This window comes from Chaetodon auriga, chromosome 22 (assembly GCF_051107435.1).
Source record: "Chaetodon auriga isolate fChaAug3 chromosome 22, fChaAug3.hap1, whole genome shotgun sequence".
Taxonomy (NCBI): Eukaryota; Metazoa; Chordata; class Actinopteri; order Chaetodontiformes; family Chaetodontidae; genus Chaetodon; species Chaetodon auriga.
Window position 1 is genome coordinate 6727412 of NC_135095.1, and position 18145 is coordinate 6745556.

Sequence of the window (18145 nt, forward strand, 5' to 3'; positions counted from 1 at the left end):
GCTGATATTTAGATTTTTAAGCAAGGATATAAAATCCATAGAGTAGCCTTAGTCCCACCCTCTGCCCCAATCGAATGGTCCAGTTGCCATCCCAGCATCTGTCAGTTATCTCTATGAGCTGTCATTTGTGTGAGGGTGGGGTCAGGACAGGAGATGTATAAACAGGAAGAGGTATTTTATATGCAACAAAATATTGTGAATAGACAGGAGCATTTGAACTCATAGACATACATAAAAGTCAGATAAAAGCTCTAAAACTCTTTCTTTCCTTTAAAACCTCTAACCTGACTGTGCTCAGGTCAGAGATCTCCACCTGTTGGCTCCTCCTGGGCCGACAGCTCCATCAGCACATTAACACACTGTATCTGGGCGTCGTGTTTACAGTCAAGGACTCCATTATTCCACGACTGTGTCGGGCTGAAGGGGTGAAGAAATGCTCCTCGGAGCACCTAATCTTTTTGGACCATCTATCCAATTAACACAGCCTAATCCTTCCTTTACAAACTGTTCTGGGAGCAGGGCCAAGTGACCCATCAGGCACCTGGAGGCCTCATTTAAATCAGCCCACATTTCACATTAACCCAGGAAATTCACTCTGGCTGCAGTCATGTTTTACCTATTAATGCTTTCAGTTCTGATGCAGATATCGTGCAACTGCAAATGTTTCAGAGTCCCGTCATGTGCTGCACTTTTTAAAATTCTTCATGCTAGCAAGTGTTGATTCATGTAAACATGCTCTTAATTTGATTTAAGTTAAGTCAATTAAGTGTCTGATGTAGAAAGCTGTTGAAAGATATTATGTAACCAGTTATATGCATTATTTATACCTTAGATTTATAGACTGCAAATCTCTTTTTTTCCCAAACTGGTAAATAAATCTGAATCAGATAGTACAGGTACAAAAATACAGTATACATTTACAGTGCATAGTGTACTTTCTACATGTACAGTTACTTAGCTTGTATACGCCAATTTAGTTCTACACACTTACATATTTCCATTCAGTTTAGTAGATTAATGCCATACTTGACATGCACAATTAAACCAGCACATACAAGAAATAAAGTATATTTCTTTATGAAGTCCATATAAAGCAAGCAATAACGACAAATTAGATCATATTTTCTTATGGAAAAATAGCACTTCTACATGTACAAATATAATATAATATAATATAATATAATATAATATAATATAATATAATATAATATAATTGCTCAGCAGCGTTTCTCTGCTTTCTGAGGCTGAACTGAAAGCCAGCTGATAATTCTTTGTGGGTTTGTCACTACAAGGGTCCCCTTTCACATTACACAAAATCATTTGACCCACTGTTAATATAAATATTCATCAGTGCATCTTTAATAAGGAAAATGAAAGTAAAAATGTCTGTATATGTTTTTCTGTTAACGTGCAGACACAGATACTTCCCACATCACATATGCAGAATAAAAATATGCCAGCATACATGCACAGGTATACACACACGGGAGGGCTGCAGGTTGTAGGGTGAAATTACAACCAGGCCCTCAAAGCAGCTCTGGGTCTTCAAGTGTTGCTTATGTTAGACAGGACTGGCAGGATGACTGAGGAGTGATCTGGTCTCGGCGACAGAGCGACTACAGCTGTTCCTCCCTGCTGCTGCACTCAGCCACAGTGGCAACAGACCAAAGGCTCTACTATTTATACTGGATGAAGCTGTTTATTGAGGCTCCAGAACCAAACCAGACTCAACAGTTCATGTGAAACACAAGGTCCTGATAAATATGGGCTGATTTGTGTAACGTGCTGTTTCTAGCAAACACCCAAAGTTTAAAAGAGAACAACATTTTGCGTAAAAGTTTAACGCTGGATGAGCCGAGACGCTGATCAGCCTAAAAGTATATGTAGCGCTGCATCCACCTTCCAGTCAGAAAGCGTTCCAGTCCAGATCGAGTGGGCTGAATGCAGGTATGGAAGAAAGTTGGGGTGCAACTAAGTGTCATTTTCATGACCGATTAAACTACAAATTATTTTCTTGAATAATTGATTCACTGTTCTATAAAATGCCAGAAAACAGTGGAAAAAAAAGATTCCAATCACAACTTCCCAGTTGTCCAATGCAACATCTTTAGTTTGTTTCATCTAAAACCCAAAGGTATTCAATTTACTATTATATAAGACTGAGAAAATCAGCAAGCCTTCACATTTGAGAAGCTGGAACCAGTGAATGCTATAAAAAGATGCTAACCATGTAATCACAGTGTCTCTGGTTCAAGTCAGGCCGGAGCTCTCTCGACTGCCAACCATCAAATAAATGCAAAATACACTGAAAGAAATGTTGAAGATTGATTTTCTGGCAATCAATTCACTGACTAATCGCTCTAAAAGCAGGTTCTGTGTGGGTATTAACACACTCATCTCACTGGATTCTCTCTGTGGGGTTTAAATTTAATTGCAACTATCCTCACAGCACTTGAGACTCTAACAGTGACATTTTTCACGTGTTGCATATACTCACGGGGCAGATGTACATAAGTAAGGACAACCTCTTATCCTCTGTTTTTATCTATTAAGATCTGTTCACCACTCCAAGCTGTACTGCTGGACAGCACAGGAGAACTTTGCTAAGCACATGCATGCATAAGACCAGATAGACTCTACCTTTGTGCAACCTCATTACCACAGAAAGGCCAGATGCAGAAGACATTCAGCTCAGCGGGATGGCTTTCACCGGGTTACAGTTAATGGAGCCAGTGCCCTATAGCGGCAAAGCATTACTGAGGTTTGTCACCCATTAACTTTGTTTTTCTGTCTCTTCACTCGGACTCGTTCTGAAGAAGCAGGGCTCCCCGCGGGTCGTGGATTACACTAAAGCGGCCAATCTGCGCTTTACGAGCCAAATCGCCCGGGCTCTACAGTCATCACTTCACGGGCGATATGCTAATGCGCCCTTTGAATGGGTTATCAGTGGTGCAATAAAGGCTGATAACAGGCGCTGATCGGGGCATGGCAGGGTTATAGATTAGGATATGAAGAGGGAATGGATCCATGTGGAATTATGAGCCCACTCAACACTTGAATAGGAAATTGAGCAAGATAGATACACACGATCCATCATAACAAGCCATCCTTAAAGTCAATTCAAATAAGCCTGAGCCGGTGTTAATACAAGTGAATCTCCCTTATTTGGTGTTGATATTGTCACTTATTTCTACATATTAATATACTCAACTGGTGAAATTTATGTGAAAGTGGTCACTCATAATGATGAGGCCACCGAGAATAATTACCAGACCCTGCAGTTTCCTTCAGCATTTGTAGCTCGGGATGAAGAGTGTTAGCAGGTAATGCTCAACGCGCCAATAAACACATTTAAAGCCAGAAAGAAGTTCATCAGCCTTTCTGGTCTGTCTGGTTAGAAATACGGTGCCAGCCTGACACAACGGTGTACAAAACAGTGCCAACAGAATGTTTTCATCAACATTCCAACAGCAGAAAACTATTCAAACCCAAGACAATATGTTGCCATTTTATTCTCCAGATCCATTTGTCATAAAGAATCTCTGACCTTCTAATAGGCTCCACAGGGAGGTCTGAACTGCGGGGGAACATTTGTCTTCGTAACGGCCCTGTGCCTGGCTCAAAGGCTGGTAAGGGCCTTATCTTCCTCCCATCAGTCTGTCTCTCCATGATAAGGATAATCGGGGTAGAACTCGGCGGGAATGCCACAAATGTCAAACAGAACATACCGAGGATCAGCGCAGCACTTCTACACAATGGTGCATTGTGCCGAACTGGCTCTCCGTCACCGGAGGGAAATGTACCTCAGAGAGAAAAATCTGTGCTTTCCTGTTATGAGAAGAGACACCGTATTAAAAAAACTACCTCATGCCACAAAATTATTAGACTTTTTGGTATAAAAAACCCCCCAACATTTTGAGAAATGCATTTTTTTTCTCTCTGGGAGATGACAAGCTTGATACCACTCTCATGCCTGTGAGTGAAGTATGAAGCTTTTTTTTTTTTTTTTTTTTTTTTTTTTACGCAAATAGTCAAGTAAAAACAACAATTCTTTGTTTTAGGAGAAGTTCGAGCAAGTATCTCTTGGCAAACCAAAGCCGGGTGGTGTAATTTACCAGAATCTGCTGCACAGACTAATGCCGCCTTCACATCAAATCACATGGACTCCAATTCCAGGCAACTGAGTGGGAAAAATGTTCACGTCAGGCTTCGGCTTGTCATTTCCAGGTGAAAATATTGGGAATTTTATTGTTGTTGTTCTGCTGTTCCTGTTAATGGAACCACTCTAAATATGTAACACTGCAAAAGAAGCTAGTTTAAACTACTAATGTGAACTAAAAGGCGAGCAAATGTCGAACCACCTTGTGCACACAATGGGTGAATGCAGCATTATGTTGCAGATAGATAAATGGTCACAAAAGAGATATACAACAACCCTCTCCGACGATCACCCTAACCCCTGCTTACTGGCAGTACCGTAGTAGAGCCCTCTTCCTTCTATGTAACAAAATGTTAAACATGTCTGACATTAAACAAAGATAAGAGCTTTGGGGTGTACTCTACTCTTACTTTGGCGCTCTGCTAATGAAAATGTTGTGTGCTTTTGATAAATGATACACATCATCAATCAGAAACAAATGTTTTTTCCAACCCCCCCCCCCCCTCCAATTAGTCAAATTCTGTGAAAATCAACCATTTTGTTTATTTTAATTGGGGGACTGAGATTCACTTTGCTTATGTTGGGAAACATACAGAAATGTTTGAGTAATGTTTGATCAAAGGTGGGCAAGTTTAGAAAGCACTGATGAAGCAATACTATTTACTTCCAGTTATAATGATGCTGGACATTACGTTTTAAAGAATTAAACAATTCCTTAATATGGTTCTTATCTTTAACTCTACGCATAGCGTCTAAAGAACCGTCCATTCTCTGTGTGTCCAGTGACTCCCTGTAGCCAAGCATCATGCTGTGGTCCCCTGGCCTGGATCTAGGACTCCCTGTGGTTGCGGCTGTGGCTCTGGTCCCAGTGGCACCAGAGCCACCTGGCAGCGGCTCAGATCCTGGGCGGTGGCCTGGTCAGGGCCGCCAAAGCTTTGGACTGCCTCCAGCCTCGATCGCACTCCAGGGCTCATCACCCCACACTGAAAGCAGCGAAGGTCATGTGGAAAACGAAGGTCTCACACCAACAAACAAAACATAGATAAATAATTTGAATTACGCCTCTAAAATCCAAAAACAAAACAAATTAGAGAATGTTTAGTTGTTTAAAAGTGATTGTGGTGAGGATTTGGAGAAGAGTCCCGTGGGAGGTTAGATGTAATGAGGAAAAGGAGCTGCAAGAGCGACAGAGCACCAAATGACCTCTGGCAGAAGGGGAAATGAGTGTTGTTAGGAGTTTGAGTGAATTAGCAGGGCCATTTGTATTCATGGCTATATAACAAAAGCTGGGACGGTAAAGTGGGCCTCACGGCCACTGTATGTTTTCATTACAGTCACAGCGCTCCTAAAGGAAACCACCCTTAGGCCTCTTAAAGCCACGTCTGAACTCAGCGTGGCTGTGAGCGGGATTTATTTGCTCGGTAACAAGATGAACCTGTCGAAGGTATTAGGTGTTGAGGCTGCTCCAGGCAAGCCGTTCTTTCGCTGATTAAAATGGGCTTTCACTGGGGTCAAGTGAAGAGGGGGTTAAGGCTTTTTTTGGTGTGTGTTTGTCTCGTGTCTGTGTGGTCTAAGCAGTAAATCGTCACCTGAGGTAACCAAAGGAGGAGAGTCTTGTTATGTGCTCTGTAAGGATTGGAAAGCAGAGAGGGGTGGCCCTGTCTCGTTTAGACCTATAGCTTCTGCTAATGTAATCTGGCCGCCTCCCTCCCTCCACCTACGGGGCGGGAATGGAGAGGAAAGGGACAAGGCTGGCCGGCCAGGGCAAGGTCGGAAACCTCATGTGGCAGATCTGAACCTTTCTCAAAGTCAGTCAGATAATCTAAAACACTTTGTCATATTTACAGAAAATAACACCAACACCTGGTGGAGGTAAAACACCAAGAAACACAGCGATGCGGCAACAGAGACGGTGAAGAAGAAGACCTGGAAAGCAAACATGGAAACATACAATACAGGATTTGAGATATTTTAAAGTCTTTCCAAATGTTTCATCATTTAGCAGTGGTTCAAAATGTAAAACAGCCCAAATCCAGACCTCTGAATCAACACCTGCATCATCGATTTCCTCAGGAATTCAAACAGGTCTGGAGTTGTCTGTTTGAGAAACGACCAATCAGAGCGTAATAGGCAGGATTAAGAATGTGGATGTTGTCTTCCTGCATAGCCAGCTGGCTATGTCTTGAGAAAAAGAAGCAGACTACTGTTGAATGCATTAATAGTGTAATTATGAATTCATGATGCAAAATCTGTGTGTTGGCTTGAATGAAGCTTGTTTCATTGACATTCAGTCTTAGTCTGAGTATCGCTGTCCTCGTGGGTACAATAATGTGAGCAAGCTAGTGTTAATTAGACCCTACGAGAGCAATAAATGTTTTTTTATTGAATTCTGAGGTTTACTGTGCTGAACTCCAATTTAAACCTCCACCTCACATGGACTATTACATCCTCATTTTAGCCATGTCGCTGAAAACGGCTTCCAGACAGTGCACCAGTAAAACAAGCTCTATAAACTCCTCGATCACCAACAGTTAGCAAACCCACTCTCAGACGTTAATTGCCGCTAATTAATCAACAGCTTTTATTATCCACACCAGGAGCTCTCTAAGGATGGCGGAGGAGGGAGAGTTGCTCTGCGGCTTATCATACTTTGGCTGCTGTGGGCCGTCTTTCAGCCAGACCAGTGTTCCCATTTGGAGCCGAGCAGCTCGCTGGAGGTTTTGGCAGCAGAGAGCGGAGAAGCCAAAGGGCTGACTACAGCAGTGCAGCAGGGAACAACACGCCATAACTACTGTACCTTGTGGTGTGTCGCTGTGCTGTACTGTAGGCTTGTGCAGTGCGTGCCACGTTGCACATCGTACACAGCGGTGGCAAGATTGCATGCGAGCTGCACATTTTATGCCCTGGAAGCAGGAAGTGGCAGTCAGGCTTTGGTGCATCTTTTTATTTAGCTGTTGTTGTTTGGCTCTTCAAGACAAATTTCTGAGGAAAGTATGGCAGCAAAATGAACACCAAGCTAAAGTAAACACGTCCACCAAAAATGATGCACAAGTTCAGAGAAGTGCTTTTTAGCATATTTCTAAAGCCGTGAATATGCATTGTTAGGTTGTATGAATATCAATCACTGTGAAACTGTATGCATGTGCACAAGTCTGGAAGAAGTGTGTATCTCCATTCTTCATATCCATATCCTCCATATCTCCAGCCTCCATTCATGCATTGCAAATGTGGCACAAGTGAGAGAAACGTCACGCCACAAACAAGCCTGAAACCACAGAACTGTGAGAAAGTGTGCTGCAGCAGGGAGCCAGCAGAGGAGAGGTGTTCAGAGAGCATGCCTGCGGACGGAGGGGTCAGAGGTCAGAGCGCTGTGAACACAACAGCCAGAGGACAGGAGGAGAAGCAGGAACCTGCTTTAAATATACAGTACCGTGTAAACATGCCTGTATGCACGTGAGCTGCCCCTGAATGATCTCTCTCTCTCTCTCTCTCTCACTCACACACATACACACACACACACACACACACACACACACACACACGCAAAAATGTAATCAGAGTGTGTTTAGTTTATGTTTGGGAAACTTGTTTTGTCTTTTCTGTATCTGTATCTGTGGACGGATCTCAACATTCTTCTGGCTGAGAATGAAAGGCATGGCAGTCGAAGAAATTATTAGCTTTCACTGGTTATAATCTATGAAAAGGACAGATTTTAATCAGTTTACACTCTTTTATCCAGAGAAACTTTCAGTGTCTCAGCGAAGGACATCAAATCCTGTGGGTTTGAACTTTCCGGTTACGAGATCGTGTCTCTAACCGTTATGCTTTATTAGTCATCAACCAATCAGACCGCCTGCTAGAATCAACCATTTTACTATTTGTAGTTGAGTTCAGAGTCATAAACAACAAGCTTAACCACAACAATTTGGCAGTGAATGTCAGTGTTGTGTTAACATGGCAGCAGTCAGACCATCTGTAGCCAATTTGGCTTCTCTACCGTTACCGCAATATCGCCAAAAATTATTCAACCCACACAATAACCTCTGTGTCCATTTTGACAGCAGGTTGCATTGTAACATCAGCCTTGTTACTGGCGATTATTCTCGCTTGATTTCGCACTCCACTGGCAGGCCAGTTCTGGTACAAATGCTGCTTTCAACACCGATAAGAAAGTTATTTTGCAAAACTGTGTGGAATTGAGGCCAACACACAGATTAGTTGATTACTCCACAAGAAGGCTAAAACGTGGACCGGTGAGCTGACGCTGCATGGCGTGCACTCAGTTAGCTGATCCTAATGGACTGATCGAGATGCAGAAGCAGAAGAGGACTATTGAGGGTTTGCACATACGTATGTTGATCATATTTATGCCATGTTGGGCGTCAATGAGAGAACTAGCTGGAGGAGCAACCAGTTGATTACTTTGAACTTAATTCTTCAATTTCAAAGGATATGATTAATCTGTGCGACTGTGTCGCTGGGAACAGGAAACAGCTATTTACAGCTGTAGAATGTTGTGTTCACAGCTGTAAACACAACACTGGCAGATTATCACCTTTTAAGGTGAAATAGCAAACTTGTTAGCAGCTACTTACTTACACATCCAGCAGATAGGGAGCATGCTAATGCTAAAGTTAGCATTCATTTGGACTCATGTTTCTGTCCACCTGAACTAAGTCCAATATTCACTTTAGCTCTGCTTTAGCTACACTGTGTTCAACAGCGAGTTGCTAACTTTGTCTGTCTTTACTACAATAGTAAAGCTGTGGTCAGCAACAGTCAGCTGAAAAATGCTAAACACTCTGTAGAGCTCAGTAAGTGAGGCTTTATCACTACGAGTGACCCTTTCACGTTAACATGCAGTCATGTGAATGGAAAAATATTGATCATAGGCTCTTTAAAACTGTGATGTCTGATTGTACAGTTTATTGGTTTTGTTCATGAAAATGTTTAAAGCTCAAAAGGCATCTACACTGTAGGGTGAGCAGGAGCACGAAGACCTCTTTGCCACCCGGATCAGCTGATCATCAGCGATCTCGGGTGCCAACTTCACATAACAGAGCAGTCTATTTAAATACCCAGCCTCACTGTCTAACTGCTGCTACAGGAGCTGCTTACTGGCCAGAGGCCACTTCTGCCACTGCAAGATGAAAGGTTTTTTTTTTTTACACTTCAGATGCACCCAAATGCTCAGTGGCTAGCCAAAAATAGCATAGAAAGGACTCGTGTTTTCAGGTTTGAGTCTTCATTGTGATTACTGGCATGAAGGTGATGTAGAGTGCCAGCAGTTGTCAGCATTGTCAGCCCACGGGAGTTATAATGGAGGGTTATATGACTCGAAAGTAATCCGATTCCTGCACAGTAACTAGAAGCGACTACCTTATAACTAGCTTCCTGGTTAGCACAAAAGCTGGCACTGCAATCAATGGCCTAACGGGAATCACTGGTATTGTGAGAGCGCTGATCAGATTGATTATCTAACACCCCTGGTAGTACAACATGTATTTTGAAATATGGAATCACATCACGGTGATGATGAGAACTAGGGTTAAAACATGAAAACAACACAAGAGTTGACATTTAGCACTGTCACACAAATTTCCCACCGAGGTTTAAATAGGTTATGAAGTCCTTTTTTTGTTTTCCCATGGCATAATCACATTACAGCCTTGATTTGTCTGAGTGCATGCAGTGTTATACATACACAGTCATGCTCAATGCCACTGAGAGAAAAGAACAGGAGCCTTTGTGCAGGCTCACTGAGGCAGATTACAGATTGCGTGGACAAATGCGTCAGAGGATTCGAGCTCCTTTTCGTCCTCCAGCAACTTACCTGACCACTTTGGTGCCACCTTTGTTGACCTGCATGTCCACCATGCATCCCGAGTTAACATAGGATGCCAGGTTGATCTCTGAGAACTCCGCCTGGGGAACACAAGGACAAAACGCAACCTGATGAGATGGTACGTTCCAGAACAACAAAGTGAAAAAGGTCAAGTTTGTCCTCAGTAATGGAACTCCCTCAGTGTTCAGATGAGCAAATGGTCTTTCTGGCATAAATGTATTCATTTTAAAAAGTCAAAGTAAAAATGTTTTGACACATGAAAATCGTGTGATGGAGCTGCAGATGCAGCCTGCAGCAATTTAACTTGACAGCTTTCCTTTAAAGACGAAAAAAACAGAGGCGAGAAAAATACCTCTGACTACCAGGACAGAACAGACAATAGATTTTTTCAGGTTGACTTCATTTTACATTTCTGCATTCACACAGCACAGAGAGCTGGTGAGAGGAGACAAATTGAGTTATCCTCAGTCTGTGTCCTCCAGGACAGGGAGAGTCTTGTGAAAGGCTGTAGCCCAGCTACCTAATGACTCAGTCAAACTCCCAGAGATACTCAAAAGGAGGGGTGAAAGTCGACTTCTGGGAATGGACTTTCTGGGTGGACAAGGACCAGAGAGGGACAATTCAATTTTCCTGCTAATGATTGCCGCAGCAGTCAAGAAATCTACTGATGCCAATGCTCCAGACCAAATTCTGTTCTTGCGTCACAATAATGATACCGAATTCACAGAAGGTTTCTTATTTTAAATTGGGTTTTATTACAACGCACGTTGTCTGAATACAGTTAATGTAACTCAAAATATAGTTAAAGAACATCTTTGCATCAGCCAGAAAGTAATGTACTTGTGTAATGTAATGTGCTAATTAGCAATTGTTAGCATGCTAACACACAACCCTACAATGTTGAACATGGTAAACATTATGCTAACCATCACATCAGCATGTTTACATTGTCATTTTTAGCATGTTAGCATGCTGCTCAGAACCACTGTGATAAAAGGCTTTAGGGTTAGGGTTATATTGCCACCTGTTGGTTTGGCACACAGATTTTTTTTTTTTTTTTTGAAACAGTGCTTGTGTGGACATGTTTTTTTTTTTTTTTAGACCTGTGTATGTGTGGACTACACATAGCAAACTGCTGCATCACATATATGCCATGTTTCTTGACAGGGCCCAAGCTCAAGGCTGCAACGTTACAAAGTCCAGGTACAGAAAGCCCTGGAGGAATAGTAAACGGCAGCCAGATGACCTCAGACATGAAACGCTGCCATTTGTTAGTCTTCAAATCACTTTTAAGTATGAGGAGTGACACTGATGTAGTGGATGTAATGGGCCCTGAACAAGCAGCCTGCTGAGTCTCTGTGGAAAAACAAAATTTCACTTTGACACGGCGTGGTCCACTACCAAACACAACAGTGCAAACAGAACATGTCTGCATCTCATTCGTCTGTGAGGACTCTAAACCTGAGTCAGCAATGGACCGGATTCAGTCACTCACTCCTTCTCAACACTGTATAAAAGGAATGCTGTGTCTAACAATGAAATGTTATTCAAAGGAAAAACATATTCAAATGAAAGTGCCATCTATAGATGTGCCAAACTGAGGCCAGGGGTTCAGCTTTGACCACAGCAGGCTGCCACAGACAGCACAGAAAAACAGTCACAACGTGTGTCAACACTGCTTTTGGCTGGAGAGCCCAACTCAAATTTATTGCAACAGCATCAATGTCAATGTGGTGACTTTAACACTGTTTTTGTGCTTGCTAACTGATGTTGTGATCAAACAAGAGCTTTAAAGCTGCTCTAATCAACATTTCTACATTAGCAATGGGTCAGTCAAATGATGTGTAACATGAAAGGTGTCACTCATGGTGAGGAAACAATAAAGAATTATCACTCAGTTCATTGTTTTGGTTTTCCGGAACGTACCTTTACTCTTTAAGTTCAGTCTCACCACTCTCATTAATCTTGTGTCCAGCAGTAGCAGACAGGTGTGAAAAGGCTCTGATAAATCCACCGTCTGCTACCTGCCCCACACCAACCAGCAAAGAGGCAATATTGGTGAACACAGCAGAGCAATTAGCAGCTACAGAGCCAGATATTTTCCTCGGGAGTAGGTGGAGACCTAAAAGGTGGGCAAATAATCAAACTTATAAGGTCACCAGTAATACAATTCAAAATCAATGCGGATGTTGCTCCGCCTCTGTTTAATGTGTAGACATTAGTGTGTCAATGTTGTGTTTGCCACTTGTTGTGCTGCCAAAAGCCAGAGGTACTGCAGCCTTCTAGAAGAAATAGCAAAAACACAGCTAGCACAATAAAGAGCAGCTGTTTCAATGTCAAACAGCTGATCAGTAGCTGATGCTGTATAGCCTCACAACAACACAAACCCGCAGTGAGCTGCAGTCTCATATAGAGAGAAACTCCAACATGGATGGGCATGGAAGCAAATCCTTCAGCTGACCCTCTATTCAACCCAGCTCCTGCCGATTTGCATAGCAAGTTAAGTCAATTGCTATCTACACATTCTCATGCTGTGATCACCATTTGAGACTTTAAGCCTGCTTTACATTGGCTTTCATCTGAATGAAAAGGAAACATTATCAGCAATATTCTCTCAGAGATAAATTTCCCTTTCATCCATCGCTGTGGCCCATGTAAACTCTGTATGGGGGAGTGAGTTGGTTTTGAAAAGAATGTGCCAATGTAACGAAACTGGGGGTTTGTTTGCCAAGAGAAAAAGAAAAAAAAAAAAAAAAACACCCACCTCTTTTATTTATTGTGTTGCACTCTCAGAGGAAGAGCAGGGGGCGAGTAAATGCCGTAATCTTATTTAGGGGACAACGAGGCGCCACTCACAATGTGCCTCAAGGACATGCACTTGGCTTCTTTCCTTTTCTCAGCACTTCTCTACTGATCCCCACCTCTGAAAGAAACATCTGTGTGCTCAGGAGCACTTGCCTCCCTTAAAAAGACTCTGAAATGCATAACACGCCCGAATGCACACTCAAACACAGCTACACATCCACCATCACCGCATCTCCTAAACAAATCCAATCCCAAACGCGAGGGCCTACGTTGACTTTTGCTGCGACCAGATAAAACCAGAGAGTGGGCAACTTTCTGGCAGGGGCAGAGCATTCCACGTCACCTCTGATTGGCTGGTTCTGGGTAAGAGGAGTGCTAACAACCACTGTCACTGGGCAGTAATGGATGAAGTGGCTGGTGCGGGGCACAGGCCCAGAAGCCAGGACAGGAGGCTTTTCACAGCGCCATGGTTACCATCACGGTAATACATTCAGACACTTGTCTTGGAGCAGCTCTTGCCCTGGGAAAGAAAAACAGGAAGTGATACATGGGATGACTGCCTCCAGAGCTAAGTCTTCTCATCTCCAGAATAGTTTCAGCCAACCTGTTTGGGGGAGCAGAATTATAGAAGACAGGATGGTTGCGATCATGTCCAACGTGTCACCTTGCTGAGGTAGCTCTTCTGCAGTGTGAGCACTTGCCAGCCATATTCCCTCCCACTGCTCACTGCTATGTAATTAGTTTATTTAGAGTCACTCAAGCAAGCTAGAAATTGAAAACATTTCTTCCTCTCTACCACAAGAGAACAGCTAATGGAAACGTCTCCATTCATAAGAGCTGGGTCACTGATCACAGGAGCACCACTGACATGTGACATTTTTCTTTACATGACAGCAGCACTTCGATCAACACAATCTACGTGACAAAAAGCACCTTGGTGCGACGCACTGGTTTAGCATAGCCACAGCAATTTACAGGCCAGCCTCATTTATCCCTGCAGTGGTGCGTGGACTCTGTCCTGACTGCCAAGCCATGTGAACACCACTCAACAGTAGCTCATCCGGAATCTTTGCGAGTATTTTTAGACTTGGACTAGGCCATGTCACTGAGGTTCAGGTGGTTAAGGTGCCTTTGTTTGGTCATGAGTCAAACTGTAAACAGGATCTCTTGCCCTTTGACAAAAACAGCTTAACCAGTTAAGCCGCTCGTCAACTACAATCCGCAACTTTTTGTGGGCAGCAAGAACATATAAATGCTCACTTGCATTGAAAACACTAAAAACAGGTTTAAAATGTTTTAAAATGTTCATTCATTGGATGTGAAATGGGAGTGGTAGATTAAGCTGAAGGTCAGTTTAAGGCACTTAAATTGTTTAGTTGAAGCATGAGCATTGAAAAAAGCTGAGGTTTCAGCTGAAGTCTTAGGGCTGAAATCAGTTGAAGTGTCATGGCTGACAGCACTTGAAAGGCTCAAGTTTAAGCCCTGAAAGCTAATTATTGAAACATTATTGATAATTATGGAAACAAGCAATTGACTACAATTAGTATTAGTAAATAGGATTAGTTGATATTTTGTATATACTGTATCTATATCATTTTATTATGGATCCCTAATTCCAAGTTGGGATGCTGTGTAAAACATGAATGAAAATAGAAAGCAATCATTTGCAAACAAACTCTGTTTAGTAACAGTTTAATGAAGTGTTCCTGAGCTCATGTAGTAATATCTTTTATACAATCATGTGTTCACAAAGTGGTGACCCTGAGCCTTTCGAGGATGCCCCTTTCATACCCAATCATGATACTATCACCTGTTACCAATGAACCTGTTTACCTGTGGAATGTTCCAAACAGGTGTTTTTGGAGCATTCAACAACTTTCCCAGTCTTTAGTTGCTCCTGTCCAAAAACATGAAATATAATGTCTTTGTACTGTTTTCAACTGATGTCAAAAAGGTTTAGGAACATTCCGTTTTATGTTTTGCGCAGCGTCCCAGCTTTCTTGGAATCAGGGTTGTATTCTATAATTACAGAGGCAGGTGTTAAGAGCAGCCAGTGAAGGCAAAATAAGAAAAGAGATGTTCTCATAACTGCTTTTTAACATCTAAGCCATAATTAACCTTATGTAACTTTCCTTTTTCCTCTGCTTATCACATTCCTCTAAACACTGACCTTGTTCCACTGACAGTTGTTCCTTTTTATATTTTTGGTCCCGAGTGACCAAACTAGAAAAGCTGTTGATAAAACCCTTCTAGCCCAGATGGAGCCTCTTGTTGTGCGGTTTCCTTTCATCTGAAAATAGTTGTTTTTCTGTGGCACAAAGTGCTCTTTTTATTGTTTCACCGCTTTGGTTTCAATGGGGAAAACCTTGATCAACCAACACCTGGATGAAATACCGCTCTGAATAGAGAATGTTGCATAGAAGCAGCTGTTACACTGCTCATGGACTGTGATGCATGCTTACTGGGTACTAAGAATATGCAAAAAAAAATTGCATGGGTGCTAAGTTAACCTGTCAGAGTTATCTGAGGTAAAGCTATTCAGTTTTTGTGCACAAAAAAAGAGAGAACAGACTGTAGTGATTCCATTTGTAGCTGCAGGACAAACGTTTTTGTTGACTACCTCTGAATTTTTAGTAATTCTTGATAAACTCACTTGAATCACATACTGATGCAATTGAGAGGTCTGAAGTACAGTGGACCATTCATGTGCACCACAGAGAAGCATTTGCCGCTAATCACTACCACCTTGTATAGCGGTGAAATAATCCATTGAGGCACTAAATGTTAAAATCCAAGACAGATGCTAAATGCCGCAGGGCACCAGAGGGCATGAGGGCAGCTGGGTGAGTCAAATCTCTGCAGCAACTACCAAACCAAATCATCCAAGTTCTAACCAGATGCCCTATGTCATGTGCAGATACCTGCCAAAAAAGGGTACGGATAACATATAGCCAACTGCCTGTGAGCTGCCATGACTGCAGCAGAATGGAGCGTGGACAGCTCTAAGGTCATATGCCTGCTGAACAGATGTTGCCATGCCCAACCTCAACCACACATGGTCCGGCAACCCTGAAGAACCTCCCCTTGTTCCTTCACAAACAAGGGAACCCTTCAAATTTAACTGCCTAATTTGTCCAATTGTGTAAATTGCAGTGTTTATGACTTTGCGGGGATTGTGGGTAGCAAACAGGCGGTTTGTTTGGCAGCCGTCTGTTGGGTGTCATCATGACTGCGATCGACTTCGATGGTAGCAGGTGATCGTTCATTTTGGAATTTTTCACAATGGCCTGTCGTGTGTGTCAAACATCACGAGCAGGGTGACAATCACAAGATCACAGCTCAGCTTGGCACTCTCGCCATGCTGCACACACCCAAGTCGATTTAAAAGGAATACATAAGGCACTGTAGGCTGTACCTAATCCCCTAATCTCCTAAAATCTCTGGAACGCACCACTATTCTGAATGAATGCACCTAATCCCTGAGTCCAAGTGTAAAGTGGCAAGCATATGTGTTCAAATAGCTAATCAGATGAGTCAGTGGGCTGAATTATCTTCAGCCACCTAATGAGAGCTAAAACTCCCAGACGAAATATCATTGAAGAAAATGGCTCACAAGCGGGGTCACTTTCATTTAAAGGTCACTGTCTTCCCATTTCATTGCAAGAGTGTCACAAAATGAACTAAACAACATCATCATCAGAAAAGTGGACACTACGGGTGTTGTAGAGTTCAAGGATGAATCTACTTGAGCAGAAAAGAAGCCTCCCCTCAGTCTCAGCTGTACTTTGTGTTTAGAGCTAATGCTATCGTGCTAAACTCGGATAATGACGTTATCAGTATCTTAACATTATCACTGTGGGCATATTAGCTCTGAGTACAACCGTTATTGTTTGAACTTTTACCGGGATTGTGACATTATGGTTAAAAAGAAGAGGCACATATGAGAGAGAAAACTGTATGATATTGTTTTCACCTTAGTTTTATCGTTTTGGATCTTGTGATGTAAATGAGTCACAGGCTCATGATATATGAGCACTGACCTGATCTAACTCCACATTAACTCTCCCCCGAAACCACAAGGGATTAACTGACGGTGAAAGGCATTAATAAACAACTCCCAGCTCTGTTCATGTTAAGCAATAGAGACCGTTTTGTACTTGGCTCTGTGTGTCAGTGAGGCTCTTCCCCTGCACTTATGCCTGTGTTTTCCATTCAGAATCAAACTAAGGTGAACTGGTATATTCATTTGACTGTGAGGATCACTCGGCTTGCTTTTGGCACTCAGTATGAATAACTACTACTGAACATATTTTCACACAAAGCAATGGCTTCAAGCCCGTTTTAATTAGTCACTTAGGAGCATGAAGAACCACCATCGGTGATCCCATGAGCATCTGTTTGGTGGATATAAAGAGTTACCCAGTGCACACAGGACCGAAGGCATCTGCCAAATGCAAAGTCAAAGTGGGTCATGTAAATGAGAGGGAATGATACACGAGAAAGGGACATTCACTGTGGGGCAGCGTCAGGGGAAGGTACAGGTGGCATGGCAGCCTTAATGACAGGCATTACGTTGAAGAATCAAAGACGAGAGCGGCCTTCTCTTTCTCTTTCATGCAGACTGGCATCACGCCTCCCCACTGCAGCATTACATGCTGTGGTGAGTCTGTGCTGGAGTCCAAAGATGGTACCTTATATGGCAGCAAGAAAACCACAGAAGAGTTATGTTAGCTTGGGGCTTGTGAGCACTGGCTCAGAAGACTTCAACAGATTGAACGTGATAGATTGCAGCTAACGTATGTTAGGTAAGGTCAATGTCCACCCAACTAAAATAAGAAATACAAATACAGATATTTACTATAGTACGAAAATACATTTTAGGTGGCAGCTTTGAGTAACTATGACTGCTTCAACCTTACTGTTGGTGCCATGTTTCAGTGTTGAAAAAAGTCTTCATTGTCACGATGTTTGCTGTGTAGAGACGTGAAAAGCCAACAAGGAAGTGGGATTGAAGACAGAGAGGGAGAAAGTGCAGCGGGTCTCTCTGCTTTTATTGTCACCCCCTAAAAGGATTCATCTCAGCATGTCGCTAACTTTTCACACAGAGATTGGGTTTCCATCGTCCTAGGGTTCCCAGCGAGGTGCGCTAACAGCCTGTGAAGAGTCTGGCTGCTGAAGGCAATTAGTGACTCACTTGTTATCGTCAACGTGGAGGGCTTCTGGGAAAGAGCGAAGGGTCCAACAAGATCTAAGTAGGTCAGTTGGAGCTGTAGCTGAGCTTTGGGTGGTGGTGGGGGGCGCTCATATGGTCCCACTCTCAACTTAAGGGGCCTAAT

General features: G+C 42.7%; 1 protein-coding gene across 1 annotated transcript in view; it reads right to left on the reverse strand.

The window, feature by feature from the left end:
• Positions 1 to 18145, reverse strand: part of syn3 (synapsin III) — a 94022-nt gene that overhangs the window by 56625 nt on the left and 19252 nt on the right. The window contains exon 4 of the mRNA XM_076721753.1: positions 9993 to 10084. Coding sequence (XP_076577868.1) covers positions 9993 to 10084 — 92 coding nt within the window. The remainder of the gene's footprint in view (positions 1 to 9992; positions 10085 to 18145) is intronic.